Here is a 25,577-nt window from a genome sequence, read left to right as displayed (position 1 = left end):
TGCAATAGCATAGATATTATGTGTCAGAGATGGTAGTGGCCTGGGTTATGACCCTTGACTTGGTGTCTCAAGCCCAGGTATACCAACGACCCATCAGGGATCTGGCTATCCGTCAACCGGTATCTTTTGGCAATCATCCAAGCTGTGGGATAAGGCCACACCAAGTAATTTGTATGGATGACGTCCTCTGGAGACCCTAAATCTAATGCGAGAGCGCGAAAAAAAATCAAGAAGGGTCGAAAACAAGATGCTACCTAGATTTGAATATACTAAGGGACGACAAGTGTTAGAACACAAATTGAATGAGATAACAGGGTAACAACCACGTTTTGTTCGTTATGAAAACAGCAATACATAAGTGAAACAGTTGTCGTCCTTTCCTATTTCTTTCCACCTCACATTTTGCAATATTGCGATTTGTGGCACTGTCGTTACTCTTTAGTCATAGTTAATGGAAGCGGAATTTCGTGTTTTTTTCTAGGAATAGGCCAAAATCAATGCGGGCGCGGACGTCATCCATAAAAATTACTCGGTGTGGGCTTTCCAGAGCAGTAAAACTCACGTTACCCTGGTGATGACGTTGGAACCATTACAAGCAATCCACGGTACTACAGAGCTCTAAAAGCAATCGAACACGAGATCATCATCCGAAGCAAGTAGAGAAGCAGGATAAGATATATACTAATGGCTAGTTTCAACGGGTGCTACTGTGGATACTAAGAACGTAAAGTTTCTCCATAACGTTTCTCCATAAAGTTTTGAACACGAGATCAGCATTCGAAGCACGTAGAGGATCAGGACAAGATATACTAGTATTCTAATGGCTAGTTTCAACGGGTGCTACTGTGGATACTAGGAACGTAAAGGTTTCTCCATAACATTTCTCCATAACGTTTCGAACACGAGATCATCATCCCAAGCTAGTAGAGAAAAAGGACAAGATATACTAGTATTCTAATGGTTAGTGTCAACGGGCGCCACTGTGGATACTAGGAACGTAAAAGTTTCTTCATAAAGTTTTGAACACGAGATCAGCATTCGAAGTATGTAGAAGATCAGGACAAGATATACTAGTATTCTAATAGCTAGTTTCAACGGGCGCCACTGTAAATTCTAGGAAGGTAAAGTTTCACCATCAGACTCGTCTGACAGTTGGATGGATGGTATGAACTGGCAGCAGTAGTTTTGGGTGATATGCAAGGGGAGTTGGCTTAACAGAGATGTGTCTATTGCAGACTAAAGCGGGCAATATTAATCAGACCCTTGGCGAACATTGCGAATTTTGGAATGTCAATTGTCCTCTGTAGAATTAGAATCGTCTGGCACCTGAATATATCGACTTCTTTGGTCGTAATAGTGTAGATGGTTTGTTTGGCGAGTTTGTTAAATATTATTTCTAGTCTCCAGCAGACTCTTTTTCAGGCTGAATAAGTAGTAGAAATCGACCTAAAAAGAATATAGCAAGCCAGGGACAGGAGTTGGCCGGCCATAGAAGGTCCAGTTTGCCGATGTCTACTATTTATTCAGCCTGCAAAATAGTCTGGTGGAGACTCTATGTATGGTTAAGAATCTATGCAGGCAAACTGGACTCTATATGGCCGGCCAACTCTCCTGGCCAGCTACATTCTTTTTAAGCCTGGTGGAGACTAGCATATTTCCAGGTGGTCCCTAGACCGTGGTATTCGTCTGTTGCTACAAAAAAACGTTGCTGTCAAATCATTAATCATGCAATGGCCAATTTTAACTTAGTAGGACTAAGGATGAGCGATGATAATGAGTAGGGCCAATAGGGAGTCTAGTGGTAATCTTGTTATGGTCCTTTAAAATGGTTTCCCGCGAGACCGGCAATAATTTGACTGACATGTACAAACAAATTACACACAGACACCCTTCGGGAGTTGTTAAGGTAATTGGCAGAAAGTTTGAGAATTGCAGTTGTCGACCTTTGAAGGGGCACGATCTAAAGCTGCGATGTTCGCTTGCATCATTGACAGTTATGAATGGAGTTAATGGTCCGAGGCTCAAATGTACATTTCAGAAAGCACGAGGAAGGTCGTTTCTCAACAGTCATAGAGGCGTGTATAATAGATGAGGCTGAGACACCCAAACTGTATTCTTTGGGTAACATTGTCGGGAGATAGAACATCAGGTGCAAGCAATTCTCAAACACTCATTATACACACGGTATTCTTTGCTACGAAAAACCCACTAAAATGTTTCCGTTAGATCTGGAAAAGGCTTACTGTGTTAAACAGCTGGGCATGAGAGCACTGCCACTGTTTATTATTTATTATTTATTTTATACAATGTATTTCTATCTTGTAGTTTGTAATTGACTGAATTGTTATTCATGAAACCTACTAGGCAGTTACTACAATCTAAGTTGGTCTGGAGTAAAAAAAAAAACCAGATGAGTACAAAAAAAGCAAAGGCGAAAAAAAGGCCTGATATGCGTCAAAAATAAGCTTGGAGAGTTAGTTATAATTCCAAATCGATACCCACCCGGATGTTATTCATAAAACCTGCTAGGCAGTTACTATTTTCCACCCAAAGTTTGGCTGGCGTAAAAAAATACCAGTACAAACAAAGAACGATAAAAACGCCTGAAATGCGTCAAAAATAAGCTTGGAGAGAATTAGTTACAGTTCCAAATCGATTTGCGTCCGGATGTTATTCATGAAATCAAATTCTTGTGCCCAAACAAACCTGCAAAGGTCCATATGCCCCAGGAATAAACGAATCACTACCGATGATTGCCGTGATTGGGGCAGCTGGGGGAATGTTGACCCGCGACCCTTATTGATTCAATTGAAGTGGGACAATTGGGAGGTGCGACTGGCATTAATCAATTTGCTCACGGTTCTGTAAAAACAGGATTGTGTTGACCGAGGAACCGTAATGTAGAAACTTTCTTAGCACCACTTAATAAGTCTCATACAGTTGGCTTACTACCAGTTATTGTAAAGACTGTACTTCAGCAGTGGCAAAAGTCACAGCATAACATATTATTATATTTACAGTGGGGTCTTTTGCACTGTTTTTTTCATCCAAAATATAATGTATTAAAAATATAAGTTAGAAAACCTGCCATAATGGTTTTTTGTTTAGGACGAATAACTTCCATTTTCGCCAGGCAACTATAGGTGGTTTCACAATAGTGGTGTAAAAATAACAATACGCAGCACTTGGCAATATAGTGTTTGGATTGGTGTATTTAGATCTCCATTAGTGAATACATTTTCCACTATTCTTCCAATTAAACCATACAAAATATAACAACGGAATATAATAAAGTAATACAACAGAATTAACAGAAGACTAATATAAACTGAACTGAAAATCACAGTGTTTCTGTCGTTTTAGGTGGAATATTCACCCATGAGAACAAGATGGAAGAAGAGGCCTTCAAGTTTGCAGTGATGTATGTAAATGAGATGATGCCCGAACTGCTGCCAAGAACCCGGATTGATTACGTCATCAACAGCACCGTACTTCTGCCAGAATTCGTCGGAATACAAGCAGGTAAAATAACAACAAGACTGGCAATGAAAACATACATTACCATCGCGACGGTGGTTGCTGTTAGGGTTATTGTTTGCATGGCACTGCCATCGTTTCATGATTTTGAGCAAGACAGATACAGTGCACTCCTCCCCCGAGTGTATAGTGAACGAGCCCCGGGGTCACTGTCCATCCGTGGCCGACAGGTCTTCTTCTGGGTCTTCCCAAGGGTTTCCAGGAATGTGGGCATAGATGTGGGTCAGGGAAATGCCTGTGGACATTCCATTCCTGTGGACAAAATGCCTGTACCATTCCTAGAATTCTTGCAAACTGCACAGAATACTGTACCATTAGGCGTCGCCAAAAATAAAAATAGAATTACGCTGCGTACCACGATAGGCTATAATGTAATATTTTATGTGTCTGTCGTTTTTATGATTTCCCACAAATGACAGTCATTTACGGCGTATATAGTCAGTTTACCACCCACAAACGTATAGACAGACATATAAAAATAACAGTTACAGATGCAATAAAAAGTTGATTGAAAAATCAAAGTATGAATGCTATAAATTTGAACATGAATACATCAATATATCATGGTTTCTTTCCAAGTTTTCCTAAAATCATTTGAAAAATAATCCCCAAAACATTTGACTGGCCCCTCTGTTGTCCACACTTGGCTGTTGTCCACCTTTTGTTGCTTGACTAAATGTAATCATGTTTTGTCCTGTGTAAATGTATGCTGGGCTCCATTGGAAAGCAGATAAATAGGCTACCCAGCCGTTTTATGATGAAATAGATAACTAAATAAACATGTCCAAATCCCTTGTCTTGTGAACAGTCTGTCACCAGGCTCGCTCCGGAGTGGTCGCCATTATCGGTCCAGGAACTTCTTCCGGGGTAAAGTTCAGCGACGCCGTGTGTTCCGGTCTGCACATCCCGCACATCGCGCCCATTGCCACTGATCCAACCCTTGGTGAGGACAAAATATTTTCCTGAAAAATAAAATTTTTTTTCCTGTAAAATTCGAAAAAATATTTTACTTTAAATATATTTTCCTAATAAATTAAAATATTCCAAGGTTTAAGCCTCTCTACATTTTTGATGATCGAATAGTTAAGTTCTTTATTCTCAACAATGTATGTTACATGAGACAACGTTTCGATGACCGTCTGTTATCTTAACCCTTTAGCTGCCAGTGTTTCTCACCAATACATCCCCTCTGTGCCAGGGTTTCCAGACCCTTTTGAAATAGGGGGTACTACCTTTGTATTACTGTCTTTTTGTCATTTTCCCCTCAACTTACCATATCATGCCAGATATCATTGGAAAGCTAAGAATGTGTACTTTACAGAAAAATATTTCAAATGTAGCCTGACATCAATAGTAATGAATTACAAGGGCAATAATGCAATAAAATAGCTGTTTTCATAGTTTTTTTGTATTACAATGCCTAAACTATATAAAAAGTATAAGTATGAAACCTATAACATTCCTGACATGTCCTGACACTATGAGAATCACATACACGTAAAATACAGCACTCAGGTGTCACTACAGGTAAGTTTATGATCAGATATTGTCCTAGGTGCTGAACTGACTATTCAGCTAAAACACTGATCCATTACAACATATTTCACTTCTTTCTGTACCCTTATAAAAGATGGTACATAGACTTGTTATATATCATAGCATATAGTAAATACTATACTATAACTAGAAATGTATATCAACTTGATAACATAGACTACAAGGGTCATAAACAGGTAAAGAGGCAATAAAATGCACAACTTTCACCTTGTTTCCATACAATCAACAATAAGCAACCACAGAATGACTTGGGCCTTGACTTAACAGATCCTGACATGTCCTGACACTATGAGAATCACATAGACGTAATCATACAGCACTCAGGTATCATTACAGGTAAGTTTATGATGGGTATTGTCCTAGGTGCTGAACTGACTATTCAGCTAAGACACTGATTCATTACAACATATTACACTTCTTTCTGTACATTTATAAAAATGGTACATAGAGTTGTTACATACCATATGGAAGCTTATAGTAGAGTCGGGAATGTATGTCAACTTGATAACATAGACCATAAGGGTCATAAACAGGTAAAAAGCAATAAAATGTACAATTTCCACCTTGTTTCCATACAATCAACAATAAGCAACCACAGAATGACTTGGGCCTTGACTTAACAGATCCTGACATGTCCTGACACTATTAGAACTACATACAAGTAAAAATACAGCACTCAGGTATCATTACAGGTAAGTTTATGATGGATATTGTCCTTGGTGCTGAACCAACTAATGTATACAACATAATACATTCCTTCCTGTACCTATGTGATCGATGGTATATATACTTGTTACATATCATATGAAAGCTTATTGTATATACTATGTCTAGGAATATATTTCAACTTGACAATATAAACTACAAAGGCAATAAACAGGTAAAAAGCAATAAAAAGATAATATTATACTTTATACCATGGAAAATTTTACATAAAAGCTGCTATAAAATAGAAATAAAACTTGCCACTAAATCCACTTTGTGCAGTGAAAACATGGGGAGACTTGGTCAGGCTGTTTCCATCCCCCCTCTGCCAGTTTGTGCCATCAAATCTTGTATCAGTTGCAGCTTGATGGGCGGCTCCGGGATTTAAATCCCCATCAGCTGGCCGGCTGCAACCTCGCCTGTCAGTGCCACGTTCCCTTGTTGTTTGGCCTTTTCCACACCCCCGACCTCGGCCCCGACCTCTACCCCTAGCACGACCACGGCCATTAGTAGTTCCATGGCCGATGTCACATTCACCAATGCTATCTGGTTCCATGTGAGCACATTCCCTCCCGTCTGCTAACACGATCCGTCTCATTTTCACTACTCTCAATGGAATCAGCGTCAGATATACGTCAACCATAGGCTAAATCAACAGTAGCGACCTCCTACAACAGTTCTTTGAGGGTAAACGTCGTCATTTTGGTGTTAACAGTCCAAATTCACCGCCCAAAACACGTAAACAAAAGAACAAAGCCTCGGCAGACGACGACGCCGCCATCTTGGCAATTATAGGCCGCAAAGCATTGTGGGATGACGTAATCGGTGATTACGCAACCCAATTTGACCTCTGACCTGCCCTCACTTACCGCCGCCAGTCACTTCCTGGTCGGCGGGCGCGAAACATGCAGCTGTGCTAAGTTATCCCGGGTAATACCCTATCCCGAATATACCCGGGCATGGCACACAGGGGATGTATAGTGAACCCGGATATACCCGGGACCGGCAGCTTAAGGGTTAACTTAAGTAGGGCTAATTTACACTTTGGACTGCATTTTTACAGTAACACCTAGCTTCAGTCCATGTTAAAAATGACAGATGGTCATCGAAGTGTCGTAACGTGTAAAACAAATGGTTGTGAGTAAAAGAACTTTACTATTCAATCATACCAACCTGATGAAATTGTTTACAAAGTTTGATGGTCATTGGGCGGAGATTATGTATTTTTTTTACCTCTATTTTCAGCCAACCGAGAGTTTTTCCCGTATCTACTCCGAATGTCTGCCCCGGACTCGGTGCAGAGTCGGGCTCTCGTAGACCTGGTGACGCACTTCGGCTGGACACACATGGCAATACTCACTTCAAGCGATGATTATGGTAAATGTCATTTGTACTGTCAAACTGTCCGTCCAAATTAGATCTAGAACTAAATGACTGAAGGTTAAGAAGCATCGTAATACAAGATAATCATTTTAGCATTCAGCATAATTAGCAGATATGCATTTTTGGTGGACGCCTATGGCAATGTTCACTTCAAGTGTTGATTATGGTAAATGTCATTTGAACTGTCAAACTGTCTAAATTACATCTAGAAACTAAGTGACTGATCAAAGGTTAAGAAGCATCGTAATGCAAGATAATCATTTTTAGCATTTAGCATAATTAGCAGATATGCATTTTTGGTCGATGACATCGATTATATTAGTTTGCTGGCTTTCGTACAGGACTTCATCTTCAATCTTCCTCAGGTTTGGATGACCAGTTTGTTAAGTCACGTGACGAAAGCTATCGGTTTCTTTTTATGTTTACCGAAGGAAAAGATATTGTTTTTGCTCAGTTTTTTCTCTTCTTCTTCTTCTTCTATATCACTTTCAAACAAATAAGGTCAATCACCAGGACCAGACGTCTGTCACCATTGTGTTCGGTTACATAATGTTGCAAGTTCACTTCTTCTGGCAGCTGGTCGCCATAAAATGTGTTTGAGTAAAAATAAACAAAGCAAGAATTTCTTCTTAAGCTGGGCCATGTGATGCATTTGCTTTGCAAGTGTTATCTTTCTAGTTTTCTTCTTCCTTAGGTATTCACGGTTTAGTGGAATTCCAAGCTATTGCAGCCCGAAAGAAGTGGGACATTGTGAGTGTCCAGCAGTTCCAGACCGGAAACGACATCAGCATCGTCAACGCGACGTCACAGCTGAAATACATCGTCGGAACAGGTATTTGTCTCTTTCCATCACAATGTCCATTTTGTCAAGGAATTAATAGCATAGCGGCTGTGCAGATATGGATACACAGAATAAAATTTTTAGTGATCGGTTTATTAGGCGGTCTAGATCTGTGCAACCAGGATTTCAATAAAAACACTGCTACTGATTATGATTATCTTCGCAGACCATAAACCCATTGTTTTTGCTGTATTTCTTCCTCCTCTAAAGTCTTCCTGGCCAGACGGCTGTCACCGTGGTAACTGGTGCTGTAACAGACACCCTGTGGTCTTGGCTTACATTATGTTGCAAGTTGTAGGATAGAGGTGGAGAGGCTGGTCATGTATTCAAGTAAGAATAAGCTAGGCTCATCCATGTGAAGGTAAATATTTTACATTTTCTTTGTACATTTTAACTTTTAGGTTTTTAATTTTTCGTAGGAGTCCGAGTGGTTATCTTGAACTGCCTGGCTCACCACGGTGTGCGAGTGTTGCAGCAGGCTGAACATCTGGGCATGACCCGCTCAGGATGGGCCTGGGTCGTCACGGACGGCGTCACTACTAAGGTGGGAAAACTCAAACAATCTGTCTCAAAAATGCTTTGGTCATGACGCATGCAATATTTGCCTTTTGCCTTAACAAACAGTCAGTAAGCATCTCCTTGATATATTGGTGTCATGTCATAATATTCAACCTCCCATCCGTGTAGCACTGAGTGGAATTTGATTTGGCGAACTATCATCATTATCATTATTATTATTAGTAGTAGTATTAGTAGTAGAGAATTATTTCAGCAGTGACAAGTTTATGAAGGGTAAGAGCACTAACCTCCAAAAATGACTTGTTCACCCGGTGGCCTAGTCTCGCGAGAGCACGAGACTAGTACCGAGACTGGCATCTGTCTGCTGGGCCCTGTTTTTTTTTTAATTTTTTTTAAATTTATTTCCAGAACACCAAGTACCTGACATCGCCAGTCCCCAGCTACCTGCAGGGCATCATCGGCACGGACCCGGACATCGCGCAGGGCTCCCTCCTGAGGGAAGTCCGCCAGGTCTGGGAGAACGCTGATCGAAGCCGGTTTCCACATGCTGGAAAATACGAGGTGGAGGTGAGAAAACAAACAAACAAACAAGCAAACAGGTAAAAGCGACAACAATGATTAATTTCTCAGTGGGTCTTACTTTAAGTCATTCGTAGGGCGCCGTAACAATCGTCGTAGACCGTCGTAGGATTTTGATGCCGAGGAATTTTCTTTGAAAATTCAGTCTTTGGCAGTCTGACTCATTTTCTTCTAATTGAAAATTATTCCGTCCCGGTTTTCAGATAATTTCTTAATTCTGAATTCTTAACATGATTTCACAATTTGGACAAAGTTGACAATACCGCCTTTCCATTTTTTGTGTAGTCGAATTATATTAAATTATTTTCAGTTTTTTTCTATCAAATTTACATAATTTAACTGTCACCTGTTAGTGGTATGACTGCTTCAACGTGAATATAGACGCCGAAGAGAGCCATTGATTTTTTGAATCCTTGAAACCATCCTTGAAATAACGGCACATCGTTTCCAGTTACCATGACATCGCGCGGGATTTAACGAGATTTGCTCATCGACCCTTCGTTCCGGCAATATCCTTGTATTGACGATAACCCTACATGCGTGACGTACAACGGCGTCATGTTCAATGTTGCAGTTGCCGTGCTCTTCACGAACTTGACCTTACCGAATCTGACAATCGCCATGGATGACCTACTTGTCAAGCAATTAAAGTCTTTTTCGCGTGGGTGGTCGTATAAAGGAGCCACAGTCGAATGACTATGCAGTTATCCGATAATGGCTTTGCAGGTTGAATAAACCATGAGATAAGTACGTGAAATAGATGCATATCTAGGCTACAACAAAGGGGGGGGGGGGCAAAGAGATGGCCTGTACATTTACGTCTATCTGTCTAGAATTTTTTTTGATTGAAACATTTATTGACAAAACATGGTGACGGTACACTCAAGTTATACTTATATTCATGCCGCCACCGACACATGAGACAATACATAACACATAGGGCAAGCAAAGCAAGAATCATAGTACATAGTACATAGTACATTGTTACATAGCAATTAAACGATGAACAAGTGACCAAATATTTCCAAAACCTGTTACTCAGAGGACAATACAATACAGTGAGGAAAGTTGTGCAAAGTGCCAAGGGCACAAGATCGGTGGCATGGCAGGGTTCTCTCCCGTTACGCCACACGACCCCACACAAATTGTCTGCATATTCAGTTTATTGCCCTGGGAATAGCCGGTAGAGGACTATCATTAAAGGCATCCAATGCAGCTTTTAGGGCCTGGAAACCCGATTTTTCAAAGCCAATATTCCATTCATTTATATACATACTGAGTTGAAACAACACTGTCCCAATGTATAGTGACCCTCATGGAGCAAAAATTCCCCAAATTCTGACGGAAAATTGTTACTGGAAGGGCCCTGGGCTGATTTTTAGGGTACCACCCAGAAAATAGGACTCATCTTCGGGCTTGTTTCTGCAGTTTTAAATATTCAGTGTATCAAATTCTGATTTAGATGTGCTAATGTGAAGCAGCATGTGTCAATGTCGCAAAGATTGCCTTATTCAGAATATTTCCAGTTTTTGCTGCCCTGAAATCGCATTGGATGACTTAAAGGCAATAGGGATCACCTGAAGAGCCGTGAACGATCGGCGCCTGAAGCAGGTGCAGCACCGGATAAATCACGCGAGACCCTACGAGATCCAGGTCACGTCATTATGGTTGATAAAGACGCATGGGTTAGACTACGAGCGCAGAGGCGTGTGGTATTTGCAAGGTACACTGCACGTAAACCTAGATTTACTAATGGTAGTAAGTACCAGTTAAGTTGTGTAATGCTTACTTTGTCTTTTTTATACACTGGACGTAATAATGGTAGTAAATAAAAGTCAAGTTTATGATTCCGGACTTTACAAGGGTTGTTTTTCGTATAAAACCGGTGCAATGGGCAAGTTGGTAGAGTATTGCCTTGCATTCGATTGGTCATGAGTTCGATCTCCGGCCGAGTCATACCAAAGAAATGGCACATACTGCTTTCTCTGCTTAGTACTCCACATTTGGGAAAGAGTATGGGAGTTGAACACACACCACTACCAGTGGACTAGCCCCCTGCTGTAGTGATTGCACTGCTGTGTGGCCTCAGGGCTACTGAAACGAAGATGGGCGCAGCCCTATGCCTCACTTGATATCAAAAGAAAAACTTTTTTAGTCTAACGTAAGAAAGCGAATAAATGTCACCAACTCGTGAAATTGGAAGAGCTACGGGACAACCAGTAATAACAGAATCCATTGATTTTTCACAGAGGTTCCTTATATCGATCCTTGTACCCTGGCGGGCTTAATCAATAAGGAGTAGAGACGCTGTTGATAGCTGGAAGAGTGGAATCTAGTTCGGGTAGTTCTGGGGTAATTGGCCTGGTCATTGACACCACTCGGCTGACTGGTCAGGCTACGGCTAATCTCGTGTCTGATGTCTATAACATCAAGAAGAGTGCAACTGGGTGCTTTTTAATGAGTGCCGTAAAAGTTTAAGGTAGCAAGCTTGTAATGTCGTTAGGGTTGTACATTTGAGATTTAAATGTTCTGGGTTTGAATCCCTAGAAAGCCCCAATGTTGTGACCATGTGAAAGGTACTTTACACCTATTTCCACACTCTATGTCGCTACCCATCCATACTATACAGCCTCTTGTGTAATTACCTCTCTTGATTGCTCTGAATAACATCAAGCAGCTTACTCTTGGACACCATTATTTTCCTTCGGTAAACATAAAAAAACTTGAGTGTGTCGTCACCACGTCTTGTGATTACATGTTGGAATATATAAAATATTCCAGTCATTAAACACGTAACGTTAATGCTTTTGCTTGAGTTCCTATTATCAATGTGAATATCGGTTTGCTGGTGTGGCTGTGAAATTTGACTCAAATTTAACTTTAAGATCGATTTGTGTACAAAGATAGATCTGGCCAGACTTCTCACGAGCTTCAGCCACCCTTGGTCGGCTGGTGGTTTGGGGAAGGTTCTGAATGTGTTTATATACAGGGGCTTAACCAAATCACGCGTCTCTTTTCAGTCCAACTTCGGTCAGTTCTTCGACGCAGTGCTGGCCATCGCCCACGCTCTGGACAATATATTCCGGGACGGTCACCACATTGAGGAAGAGAAGCTGGAGTGTTGTGAAGAGAAGCGGCCCTGGAAGTACGGCAAACTGGTGTTGGACTATCTCAAACAGGTAAGGCGGTTTCTCCCACCAGCTTATACTGTTGTCCTAGATCCTGAGCAACTATACAGCTATTGAATGGAATATAGGAGGTATCCAAGCTGCAAGGATCACTCACAGAGCTGCATTAGTACAACGCTGACGTCTGCATGCCTCAAGGTTTGGTTCTGGCACCCACTTTATCAGAACACAGACGGAATACAGTACAAAAATGTTGGCATTACTACTGTTTGTTAACAGGTTGAAGAGGACGGTGTGATGCGGCGACTGCGATTTTCCGGACACGGCCACCCGAACAACCCGAGTTATGGTATCATGAACCTACTGTGCAGTGGCTGGAAGAAGGTACAGCAATACTGGCTTAGTCTGCAGGGGATTAAGTGTCCATTTAAGTTTCCTACCTTGCTTGCCTCCTTCTTTCCTTCTATTTCTTTCCTTCCTTCCACCCTTCCTTTCTTCCTTCTACAAAATACATAAGATCACGTACAAAAATGACAATTATTGATAACGTTCGGGAGCGGTTTAACCACATTTACGACACTCCTACCCTTCAGATTTTTCTTACTGCAATAAATTAATACTTCTAAAAATATCTACTATAAATTGTAACTGCCTAGTTTTGGGGCACCATTGATAGAAAACGACAGTTAAAGCAGAATTTGCCAGAATTTACATTCACGAACACTGCACTTTTTATCCCGCTTAGGGCAGTGCAGTAAACCATCTGCAATAAAAGGCTTATCCACATCTTACACATCACTTCTTCGGGCGGGGGTGTATTAATCCCTGGCTCTGTTTCACGTTAAAACTTGAAGAATAAGTCGTACTTAAGGACATAGAAATCCGTCTTAATGAGTGCTGTACTGACAGGAAAAGACATTAATGGAAGTCTTAATCCTTTGAAGGTGGATTTGATGTGTGCTGTTCACTTCATGATAAGGGGTTAACTTCCCAAATTGACTGCAGCTCTTTTGCTGAACTAAAAACTGCTTCTGGAAACTTTGGTAGAATGTTAAGTGAAGGGTATGTTACGATCATGCCCCTCCCCAACTTCAAAGAGTCAAATATAGCGTCCTGGTTTCTTCATGTTTGCTGAATGTTGGATCATTATTTTCTAGGTTATTAGCTGCATCGAGGACACGGTCATGTACTAAGATAAAGTGTAGATCAGTGCTATAAGGCTTCAACGCCCCCTCCCCAGCTTCAAGAGTTCAAAGATAGCTTCCTGGTTTCTTTCAACCTTTCTTTCTTTCTTCATGTTTGATGCATTCTGGATGATTGTTTTCTGTAGGTTGGTAGCTGGAGTGATGACAGGTAGCTGATTATGCACAAAGATGCTAGATAAGATAAGATATAGATCAGTGCTATCAGGCATAAACGCCCCCCTCCCCTGTGTACAGTCAGCAGGGACCAGTCAGATGGTTGTCGCTAGAAATCTCCTTAGCATCCAGTGACGACTCCCCGCCTCAAGGGATCAAATATATAATAGCTTCCTGGTTTCTTAATGTTTCATGGATTATTATGTGCCAACATCAGCACATTTGCCACCTAGAGCCGTTCATTTTGTAATGTTTACAGAAGGAAAACATATTGTTTTTGTTCTGTTTCTTCTGCCTCTTCTTCTCCAAACACTGACCTCTGACCTGGTCAATGACCTGAACCAGGCCGCCTCTCACCATGGTAACTGGTTTTGGGTTACATCATGTTGCAATTTTATAGTAAAATGTGTTTGAGTAAGAATTAACAGAGCAGACCATATGCGAAGGTAAACATTATGCATTTTCTTTGCAGATGTTACAATTCTAGTTTTTATTGTTTTCTGTAGGTTGGAAGCTGGAGCGAGGACACGCGGCTGATCATGCACCATCCGGTGCGGTTCATGGGCGGGGCGGACAGCGTGGTGGACTACGTCAGCGATCTCATGAACAGAACACTGAAGGTCGTGACGATAGAAGAACCGCCCTTCATCTTCTACAGCGAGAAGGACGAGCACGGACGCCCGCGCAAGGGGAACGACAGATTCTACGGTACGTGTCTGTAGAAAACTGATCCAGCATTGGTCATAGAAGAACGTTATTGCATGACAATTGCACATGGTAGAATGTATAGCTACAACTATTGAACGAACAGGTACAAAAAAGTATAGAATAAGACCTAACATAGAATAAAATCTAATAAATCCTAATTACTCAAACAACAAGGGCTATCACAAGTTTTATAAGTATTACAATCGAGTGGGGCTAATTATGAATTTCAGTTTTTTTCTAAGCAAATTATTTACCTGTTTTGCATTGTGTGAGTTATTGCATGTAAAGATTTGGTCAATCTGTCTCTACCATCGAATCTGTTGAAATCTTTTGGAATTGAAATGTTTTGTTTGTTTATTTGTTTGTTTGCAGGGTTCTGTAAGGATATGCTGGAGCACTTCAGTAAACACCTGGGGTTTAAGTACGAGATGTACATGGTGGAGGATAAGAACTTCGGCGCCAGAGATCCGGTGACGGGCAGGTGGAACGGGATGGTGCGAGACCTTGTCGTAAAGGTACTTATTTATTTATTGTTTGATTCAGGCAGGGCCCATAGACATAGATACACGTGATAAAGACGTAATATACAGAAAATAATAAAACATAATATACAGAAATTTAAAAATACAGTGACTAGGTAAAAAAATCGAGAAATGACAATACCGTCCCGAAAACTGGCTTGTCGGAAACACCCCAGAATGCAGTAGGAGGCTGATAATGTCGTTACTCGACGCCAGGAGGCGAGCAGCAAAAGAGTGCGTCAGCTTTCGCCTCCTGGCGTCGAAGGTGTCGATACCCAGCTGAGCAAAGAGCAGACTGTTGCTGGTGGAGCGAGGCTGAGAAATTATGATTTTGAAAGCATCATGGTAAGCAACTCGTCTAATCATGAAATGTTGGAATATAATAAAAAAAAGACTGCTGTGACAGCTGTTATGTTTCAGAAAGCTGACGTCGCGGCTGCATCGTTCACCATCAGCTACGAACGGGAGCAGGACATCGACTTCACCAAACCCTACATCGACATCGGGCTCACGTTCGTGCTCAGTAACCAGATAGAGAAGGAGGATCGTCCCTTCAAGTTCTTAGACGTCTTCGAACCCAACCTGTGGCTGTCCATACTGCTCAGGTAAGACTGACATACATACCTGATATGAGCTTCCTAGCTATAGGGGGTCTGGATCCGGGCGTATGCTTCTAAGGAAAATGTTGAAAATTGAATCTTCTAAAATGGCATTTCCTGCGTTTTAGAGGGTTTCAAAGGCAAAATCAGAGGCGAATAGGATTCCTGTCCCACTGGTGATAGAAATCAGTCCATCTTTTAAAGAAAAATCCTGGATCTGTAGATAAAAATTGAGCATGTGTGTGTGGGTTCTTCCGAACCCCTGAAACCCCCGTGGCTACGGACATGCTGTTGTTGAACCTGTGTTAGAGTCCATATATTGCTCAGATAAGAATGACAAGCACATAAGGTGCAACTGTTGTAGAGCTGTACATACTGCATTGGTTATAAGACAGGTATTTGTATAATATTAGATGCACAACAATTGAGTTTTTTAAAGCAAAATTCGCGCTTTCCTATCCAAATGATAAGGAGACACAACGTACCTAAACAACTAAATAGCTTCAAAGGGCTTGGTTGCAATAACAATAATTTTTGCTGAACGGAAAATGTTTATTTCACGAGAAGTGTTTTATATCTTCCTCAGCACGCTGGCGGTCTCCTTCTTCATCTCGTTGGTGAACAAGCTGAGTCCGTCCGGCTACCACGGACACTTCGTCCAGGAGGAGGAGTAAGTACGCCTTTCTGTTACAACCTCCATTCCTTGATTTCCGTGTTTTTGACCTTTGAACGGCTTGGACTTTGAGTATAGGACTATGACTCTGTTTTGACGCATAAGACTTTTATATTTACTGTATGTTGTCCACTGTTGTCTTACTGTATGTAACAATGTCTTGTGTAATTTTGCTGGGCCCCCTTGGAAAACTGCTAATGTAAGCTGAATGGGGCTACCCAGTCGTCTTATGATGAAATGAATAAATATATAAATAAACCGTAAGGCAAAGGTCACCATTACGAGCAGGCAGAGAATACCCATTTTGAGTGACCACTGGTGAGAGCATCCCAAAAAATGGTGAACAGTCTTTTTCTTAGCATATCTTGCTAATTGTTGGTATTTTGCAGCTGGAGGGTTTACTTTCTTTTTATTTTCTTAACAAAACTGGCCTGCTATCACATAGTCAGACAATTTTATGATTCTAATGATTATCCAATTGATAAATATAATTAATTTTCAAACTACCGTTGATGCCACTTTATTCTTCAGTGTATTAAAAATTACGAATTCGTGAAGTTGAATTATGTTCTACTGACCATCTTCAAGCTTACCGAGCAGGTCCCAACTAGGGTAGCACGGGTTACGAACGCCATCTTGCGACATGTGTCTCACTTGCAGGCCCGAATTACTAGCCGAGGAAGAAGATCCGGAGGAGATCCAAGAAAAGAAGGAAGAAATGATCACGATGATGAGCTTGGGTAACGCCTTGTTCTTCGCCGTGGCTTCCTTACTTCAGCAGGGCGGCGATGTGTACCCAAGAAGTGCCCCAGGTTAGTAAAACCTTTGTTTTACGTTCATACAGGCCGACCTTGTTAGCGGAGGAAGAAAAACCCGCTGAGATTAAAGAGAAGAAAAAGGAAATGATCGGGATGATGAGTCTGAACAACGCTCTGTACTTTGCCGTGGCCTCTCTGCTATTCCAAGGAGGCGACATTTTGCCAAAGAGCGGACCAGGTAAGTGGGCAAACTCTGTCTCGCAAAGAAACGCACATGTCCAGCTTATACATGTAACTCACAGCGCACTCACTAGAATAGAAAAGTTTGGTCGGTCTTGAAATTTTATGCAGTTAGATCCTCTTTTTTCTTTCATTGCAAGTTGTGTCATAATATGCAACATCACAAAAATGTATTCTGTTTTTTTCACTATTTTAACCCTTCCTACATAAACTTCCTATCGATGCGCTCCCTCACTCTTCATTTAACCTTTCTGTGAGCAATTGTTTTGTAGAAGACATACGCCATACAGTGTTGCTATTTGGGTCATCAGGGATTTCACCTCTGACCTAGGTCAGTCAAAGGTCACTACATGAAATCCCTGCTGATCGCTATAATAACACTGTATGTGCGATGATACTCTACATAGTAGATCCCATGCTCACCGTTACAGTTAAAATCTAGACAACACCAGAATAGACATACCGTAAGGCTTATATCTTCTGGATTTAAATCTATAATCATAATTGTTTGTTTTTGGTACAGGGCGGATCACTGCATCCCTATGGTGGCTGGTGACAGTCATTATTGTCGCCACGTACACAGCCAACCTGGCAGCCTTCCTCACTGTCTCACGGATGGACACAGACATTAACTCTGTAGAGGATCTCGTATCTCAGGTTAGTCCATAGCCAAAGATAAATTCTTTATTATTAGCTTATAATCGAAATATGAATAAATGGTTAACTATGGATCTTTTCTTAAAACTGTTTCTGAACTGCTTGAATTTAAAACTTTTGATCCAACACACCTATAGCTAGAACTTCGACCAGTCACTCTGGTCTTCCCAGTGAGGCTTGTCACGTGGCTTTTTGAAGTGTGACGTCAACACTGGGTCAAAGGTATCTGGTAGACGATGTCGGCCCCCGTCGCGGTTGACTGAAGGGTGATGGGCCCTGATGTAAGGTATAGATGTGAGAACTGCTTTGTGTTAGATCAAAAGTTAAACATGTAACTACCAACACAGATGAATTTTCATAGCAATATTTCTATATATATTTCTTTCTTCTGTTTACGCAAATGTATTTATTGTATACGCACCGACAGAAACTGGTCCAGTATGGGACGGTGCAAAACAGCCAACCCCTATCGTTCTTTGAGTCATCCAGTATCCACACCTTCGAGACCATGGCTCGATACATGAAAGTACACAGCACTCTGACGATGAGCTCGCGAGGTAAGATTTTATTACTTCATTCAAAGCCTACTGTGACAACAGAAGAACTTACAAAAAACATGAATAACTTTATTGTACGACAATTGCACATGGTACAATGTATGACAATACAATGGCAATACAATACAGCGTCGCTGTATGATAAACACATTAAATGAAATTAAGGAGACGGATCGAACTGTACATATATATTAATCAACACAGGAGGCTAGTTGGCTTACCAATTTTTTCTATTCGCCAAAGAAGTACACAGAATATAGAATGTTTTAAATTTAGTAAAAGTTCTATATCTGACGTCATAAACGAGTATGTGTAGGTTCCTTTCGTTTTTTCCTTTCCTTTCCTTTCTTTTCTAGTTCTTTTTTCTTTCCTTCCGTTCAGTGATTCTTTTTTATTTCCTTTCTATCTTTTTTTCTTTCACTCACTCATAACCCTTTCTTCGACCATCCCAGATGGCATTGAGAAAGCGCGTGAGGAGAGGTACGCGTTTATCTGGGACAGCGCCGTGCTGGACTACGTCGTCAAGCAGCCTCCTTGTAACCTCCGCACGGTGGGCAGGCTGTTCGGGAAGATCGGCTTCGGCTTCGGACTGCAGAAAGGTTCCGCCTACACCGACGCCTTCTCCATCGCTATCTTGCAAGCCAGAGAGTCAGGGTATTTGGATAAGTTGAAAGAAAAATGGTGAGTAGCAGCAACAGTAGTAGTAGTAGTGGTAGTAGTAGTAGTGGTGGTAGTAGTAGAAGTACATTATAGTAGTAGTAGTAGAGTCAGGGTATTTGGATAAGTTGGAAGAAAAATGGCGAGGAAGCCTCGTTTTGGAAGTAAATAAATGAAAGGTATTAGTATTACTACAAGTTATAGTTGCTAATCAATTTACGCATCATTGTCTTATATGTTCTGTGTACCAGGCTGAAGTGTATTGTATGCGCTAACACTTGTTTCTTTAACTGTTAGCAATTTCATAGGCTTGAGAATTATAGTTCTTTAGGTTGTGTCACAAGAACATTATTTTCCTATGACCTCTCAACCTGATGATGCCATTCTCGGATATAGATGCATTTCTGCTTTCCTGGAAATTGCTAGCCTCTACCAGGCTTTGGGAGGCGTCTGGAAAGAGTAGAAATCGGCCAAATAGCCCGAAGCCTGGTAGAGGCTAGGAAGTTGCTGCAATGTTGTGCCGATGATTCTGACCACCAGGGTTGGTGGTCCTTGCGGTGGTCCTGATTCGGAGTCGGAGCGGAAGGACTACACGTGGCACGCCTTCACGGAAACATTGGAAAGCATTCGGGGACCCGATCCGTGTCGTAAAGTTGGGGATGGGTCAGTTGGATCAGTGGGACAAGCACTTGGCACATCTGGCGGTTCTGTTTGGGACGATAAAGTTTTAGCTTCATTTAAGCTGTCCCAATTATGCAAATGTACTTCTTTTGAACTTCACGACTTTAATGTCTGATGGTCATGTTCACTTTTTAAACATGTGAGCACATTCTCTCAGCTAAGTCCTACATACTAGTACTTAATGATGAGGTAGCAAAATATGGGACAACTTAAACGTAGCCTTTAATCTTTATTCATAACTTTTAAACTTTAATGATATTATACAGGACGGCCTGCTTCTATAGGCAATGTTCCTTTATTTTTTTATCATCCTAAAATGCCAGCCCGTGTTGCCATTGTTTGTTCCAAAGATCGTCAGACCGCTTCTTGCAACAAAGCCCCATCGTAGTGTTGCAGCACTCCCTAGCGATTACCATTGGTAGTGCAGATTGTGAATCGTGATGTGTGTCATTAGCAGAACCGCACCAGTAGATAGCCTTTGTTACGGAAAACCGGTGCTACTCTGGGACCCAGCCAGACAATGCATGCCTAATTTAAAGCAGTTGCCATGTAGCTTTAGAAAAGCCCATCGCAAAGATCCTTGTCGAAATCCCAACCAAGGCAAAACCATAGACCGATCCAATACCCCTTATTATTCTCCAAAGACCTCGGGCAAAACCATTACAATTTTGTCCACTATTTTTAATTCCGTCCAAGAGTTCCTGTCATCAACATCAATGAATACAAAATCAACTGAGTAAAGGGCCAAGATTTAGTCATGTCTAGCAACACACTCTTTTATTCTGAAGCAAGTTTATATGTAATTTCTAACACAAGAAATTGGACTTACCCAACTTTCGAATGTACACCTTGCATCAATCTTAGTCAAGGTATGAACAATCTACATGTTTCATAGTTACTTCAACCAACATACTAGATGAACGTTCAAAATAACGCTCTCTCATTGGTTACATTGTTTATTTTGATGGACATCGCTACCAACGGGATCGATCTATGGATTAAAAAAAAGCATCTCGTCCCCAGAGTGCTCTGGCTTCCGACCAAGGCTGTCACGTGACCCGTTCTGAAAGTGACTCTCGTTCCCTCCTCGTTCCCAGGTACACTGGGGAGTGTCAGGACCAGAACTCGGCCACCACGGTGACCAACGACAAGATGGACGTGTCAAAGCTGCTGGGCGTGTTCTATATCATCTACGTCGGCATGGCGGTCAGCGTGGTCGTGCTGGTCGTGGAGTGGGTGGTCGCCTGTATGATGGCGGTGGACCAAACTGACCCAGAGGTATAATTTCTATTGTTAACTTCGCCAAGAAGGTTATGTTTGGAGTGTAGGTAGCATTTGTGTGTGTGTGTGTGTGTTTATGTGTGTGTGTGTGTGTGTGTGTGTGTGTGTGTGTGTGTGTGTGTGTGTGTGTAAATGCGGTTTAGCACGATAACCCAAGAAGCTTTAGATGGATAGGGTTTGATGAGACTTACGATTTTGATATCTCTTGATCTGGACTTATCATGGTCACCAAGTTTGGATGTCAAATAGCTCTTTGTCTCAGAAGTGGCATTGGACCCCCTAGGGTTTTGTTCTGGAACTGCAGGATCGCAGCGTAAAGGAGGATAATTACGGCTCTTACTAGTACTCTTGCAGCATCAATGAGCTAAATATATAATTTGTCAGTCAGAAGGGTTCCGATTAAAATCATTTGGCGAAGGTATGAGGTCGCGTGTAACTCTTGTTCTTTCTGCCGTTTTCCCCAGGCTCCCAAGACCTTTCTCGAGGCCTTCAGAAAACGACTGGCGATCTTAGAGCGCGACATCGAGGAGAACTGGTTCCCGACCTTAGCCAAGCGGCGGAGGAAACAACAGGAACTCAAGGAAGGCGTCAAGAAGAAGAGATCGGTGAGCCAGAGCTCCTCAAGATCAGCCGACTTCAAGAACTCCCGATCCGCGGGGAGTCTCAAGATTAACGGGAACTTGCCAGATACTGTAATAGACACCAGTACTAAGGTTTAGACGGAGTTGTGCAAAGATTGGGAAGCTTTTTGATTACAGCAATGGTAATATATAATATACTGGTCATGGTTGGTCGTTTCCTACCCTGGGAGGCAGACTGGAGATCGGGCCATCGGCCAGTTCCTTCGGCGGCGCAAATTTCCGTCTCGTAAGCGGTGGTCGCCTTTCAGAACGGTCGTCGCCTTTCGATGCCATATCGCTGACTGGTCGATGCCATTGCTGGGCGTATCATAACTTTTTTGAGGTCCTAAAACGTATAAAACGTACTTTATACTATAAAAAGCAACATTCCAATTGCAAATGTAAAGGAAGATCATGGAAAATAGTAAAGTTATTAGGAGGTAGTAGATATCCTTCAATCTTGAGTATCAGTAAACAAAGAAAAAAGCACAAGCTCGGATTCGAATCAGAAAGCGTAGCTCTAAAACCCTTACCTATACTCTGACCCTCTACGCCACGAAACAACACGGTGTGGACCGTGCTGATACACTTAAAGTTAGCCGCTTTGCGAGATGGCATCAACCGTTTCAAAAAGCGACGACCGTTTACGAGACGGAAATTAGCCAAACACCATCGTAGCGCCAATCTAGATCGGCGGACGTACTGCCTTGGATCGCCGAAGAAACTTGCTGGCGGCCCGATATCCAGTTTGGCTCCCGGGGTGGTCTTTTCCCCGCAGTTTTGATAACTTCATTGCAGTAGTTTTGGCAAGGGTATAGCGAAGATTATAATATGTAAATTAGGTCTTGAATGTACGAGAGGAACTTGATATATGGCTAGTCGTTTCTATAGTCATATACTAGTGAATGATACAGAAATCTCTTTTCATCAAAATTCAAATTATTCTGGTCTGTACTTGGCCTCAAAAGGTATTAGAGAATAAAGTATCGCTTTTTTCTAGTAGGTTGTAGATATATGCTTTTGATGAAGTTGGTAGTTACTTACATTTCATATGTGTCACGGTGCTTTTTTAGGCCATATATACTAGTCTGCTTTAGCACTAGGCATTGTCATTGCTATCATTTCATACAAGTGGACTAGTACATCCATGATGCAAAACGTTTTCTTGTACTTGGTGTAAAATCAAGAAAAGGGACTCGAAAGAAGGAAATTAGTACATACAGATAAAGAAGTCTGCCCAAATACTTTTGAGCGCTATACAACAATATATGTTCGTTTTTCTCTTAAATAAGGGAAGGCACAATTCTTGTTTGAAACATAATACTGGTGAATCAATTATGAAAAGGTCTAATTGAGCAATTTGAAGAGATCATTGGTCAGAGAGAATAGTAGATGCTTAATGACTCTTAAACTATTCCCTGTTGTACCTTATAATACAACTACAGTAGTGCGCAGGCGTATCCCAAGATGCACTGCGGTTTCCGGTCTTCCGAGCATTGACCGATACTTCTACAACCCCGGGCCAGCTGGGGGTCAAAGTTCACAGGGAATTCTGGGATATGCCTGCGCACTGCTGTGTAATACAACTAACAGTAAACGCAATATGCATTCAAAATTAAAGGTATACTAACAGTGTATGATAATCCACTATGTGGACAGTGACACGCTATCTTAGTTATGACATTTTATATTCACTGTCACATTTAGTATAACATCGATCACTAGTTTATCATAATAGCAGGAACTCATGATCAAATATCTTTGTCTTTAGTCATACGTAGGTCAAATCAGTCACAAAATCGGCAAAATGCACAATTTATCACATGTTAGAAAAATGTTTGAGGCACACGTTTGTTTTACTTGTATATTCTAATGCGAAAGCAGACACTAACAAATGTACATTTGCTGTGGAACATTCAAGATTGTACCTAGCTACATCCTGGCTACGAAATGTTCTGAATGATACAATAAAAATTGCGAATTACTTCCAGTGTGTTTGTCATCATGCATGTTGTATATATGCTTAGAAAAAAAATTGACAAAATATTGACAAAAATGGCCCTTTTTGAGCCGGTCGTAAAGGCTAGAAATCCAGATTAATAAGATCCAAAGTGAAGAAGACAATTCAACCTGTACTTTATAATCCGTATTTTTTTCAGTAAGAGCTTGAATTGTCTTTGAACATTATTTAACAACAGCTTGCGGGCTTCTCGGCAGGCTCGACTTGGTTGGTGAGTTGTAAGGCTAACGCTTTAGATTCTCTGTCTTCTTCTTGTCTTAGGCATCTAAAATGTAAACCACACACATTATCAATTCAGAACAGACAATTCTATACCAGGATATCCATCGATAGATTCAAATAATAAAATGCTCTCATTAATTACGCAGATTAGGTTTGGTTTGCATGATTTATATTTGTCGATATTCCTCTGTTTCACAGTTACACATATTACGTGTTTATATAAATACAAGATACTAGTGCATGTATATACAATAGTGGATATATGAGTTTAAGAAGTGGCCTACCGTGCAAGCCCAAGGACTGCTTCTTGAATGTTGGATCCTTCCTTTGCACTCGTCTCAAAAAAGATGGCTCCTGCTGCCTGAACAGTAGAGTAAGATATCTGTTTATTTATTTGTTTATTGGCCATTTCCACAAAGTGAGGGGAAGACAAAACAGGTGCATACGCACATTTTCAAGTTGCCCTCCCTTATACAAAAAACATGTACAACAACAAAATTTACACAGTCAATGGCAGCAATATATAAAAATACACAAAAAGTAGTATAGTAGTGAAAATGAACACACTTTTGCTAATTTCTTCCCCGCCTCTGTTGAGATGACTTTCTTCCCGTACTTTTCTGCCGTCGGTCTCAGGTCTGTCTTGTTGCCGCAAAGCACGATGGGAAGCTTCTTTCCTGCTCCGTCCTAAAGAGCAAAATGTAAGAGTCTGACCTCTGTCCCTTTTGTCCAGAAACACAAACTGTATCACACACGTTTGTAAATTGCAAAATCGTTAATTCCTTTTGGAAAAGAGTTGATCACATGGTGGAATGCTAAAACACAATTCCAAATAGGCTTAGACAAAAAAATTATATGGACACATGTCAAACTCTCAGTTGAACAAAGCCATGTTGACCGCTAAGTATTATATTTTTCGACACACTGTACGCAATCAGACATTTAGGTTACAAAATACGCCCACAGCTAGAAAACGTGTTGTTGTAAACGGGGAAAACCACCATACACTATGTATTTGTAAACTATGTTTGTATGTAAGTATTGTAATAAAAAAAGTAAAGAAAAAAAAGTAGAACATTTCACCTCCACAGCCGTGATCCAGTCCCGGACGTTCAGAAATGACGCCTCGTACGTGACGTCATACAGGAGGATGACGCCATCACTCCGTCTGAAGTATGACGTAGCGATGCTTCTGAACCTGGAGAAGGTGAAATGTAATTACGTACCTTTATATATATTATATATCAGTCTATGATATTTATGTATATGCAGTGGAAAATGACTCATATTTCATCTGCAATTGTCCCTAATTCGACGTCGAATAAACAGACTATTCACGATGGTATCCGAAATCTCTACAATATTTTGTAGACTAAAAATTTACAGAAGACTGCACTCGCACGAAAATCGTACTCGTATGGGAAGGTACACTGTATCTCAACGCAACAATACAACTTGCGTGCAGTACCCACTTATAAAGGTAGGGGCAAACTTGGCGTAACAGTGAATTCCAACACACACACACGGGCACACACGCACACACACATACACACAACCAAACACACACACACACACACACACACACACACACACACACACACACACACACACACACACAAACACTCTAATTCTAAAATGTGGGTTCTGAAACTAGACAGTAGATATTTTCATCTTTTACTGACCTCTCCTGCCCTGCAGTGTCCCAGATCTGTAGTGCTACCATGTCTCCGTCCACGTCAAATGTCTTAACTTGTGAGTCCACACCTGGAGGAGGTT

The 25,577-nt window shown here is 41.2% G+C and overlaps 2 protein-coding genes across 2 annotated transcripts in view; one reads left to right on the top strand and one right to left on the bottom strand.

Moving 5' to 3' along the window:
* LOC109468918 (glutamate receptor 2-like) overlaps positions 1-21,780 on the top strand; it is a 32,375-nt gene extending 10,595 nt beyond the window's left edge. Inside the window, exons 3-21 of the mRNA XM_019767298.1 lie at positions 3,364-3,522; positions 4,346-4,480; positions 7,045-7,176; positions 7,877-8,014; positions 8,443-8,567; positions 8,951-9,109; positions 12,142-12,300; positions 12,529-12,633; positions 14,114-14,315; positions 14,688-14,830; positions 15,257-15,441; positions 16,022-16,105; positions 16,769-16,913; positions 16,972-17,104; positions 17,630-17,763; positions 18,191-18,320; positions 18,773-19,001; positions 20,756-20,936; positions 21,404-21,780. Coding sequence (XP_019622857.1) covers positions 3,364-3,522; positions 4,346-4,480; positions 7,045-7,176; positions 7,877-8,014; positions 8,443-8,567; positions 8,951-9,109; positions 12,142-12,300; positions 12,529-12,633; positions 14,114-14,315; positions 14,688-14,830; positions 15,257-15,441; positions 16,022-16,105; positions 16,769-16,913; positions 16,972-17,104; positions 17,630-17,763; positions 18,191-18,320; positions 18,773-19,001; positions 20,756-20,936; positions 21,404-21,658 — 2,933 coding nt within the window. The 3' untranslated portion in view covers positions 21,659-21,780. The remainder of the gene's footprint in view (positions 1-3,363; positions 3,523-4,345; positions 4,481-7,044; positions 7,177-7,876; positions 8,015-8,442; positions 8,568-8,950; positions 9,110-12,141; positions 12,301-12,528; positions 12,634-14,113; positions 14,316-14,687; positions 14,831-15,256; positions 15,442-16,021; positions 16,106-16,768; positions 16,914-16,971; positions 17,105-17,629; positions 17,764-18,190; positions 18,321-18,772; positions 19,002-20,755; positions 20,937-21,403) is intronic.
* A 1,967-nt stretch (positions 21,781-23,747) lies between these two features.
* Positions 23,748-25,577, bottom strand: part of LOC109468477 (ras and EF-hand domain-containing protein homolog) — a 2,647-nt gene continuing 817 nt past the window's right edge. Inside the window, exons 2-6 of the mRNA XM_019766721.1 lie at positions 25,484-25,565; positions 24,885-24,999; positions 24,369-24,488; positions 24,086-24,162; positions 23,748-23,844 (exon numbers count right to left, since the gene is read on the bottom strand). Coding sequence (XP_019622280.1) covers positions 23,748-23,844; positions 24,086-24,162; positions 24,369-24,488; positions 24,885-24,999; positions 25,484-25,565 — 491 coding nt within the window. The remainder of the gene's footprint in view (positions 23,845-24,085; positions 24,163-24,368; positions 24,489-24,884; positions 25,000-25,483; positions 25,566-25,577) is intronic.

Source organism: Branchiostoma belcheri, unplaced genomic scaffold (genome assembly GCF_001625305.1).
Source record: "Branchiostoma belcheri isolate BF01 breed outbred unplaced genomic scaffold, Haploidv18h27 scaffold2, whole genome shotgun sequence".
Classification (NCBI taxonomy): Eukaryota; Metazoa; Chordata; class Leptocardii; order Amphioxiformes; family Branchiostomatidae; genus Branchiostoma; species Branchiostoma belcheri.
This window is presented reverse-complemented; position numbering and strand designations above follow the sequence as displayed.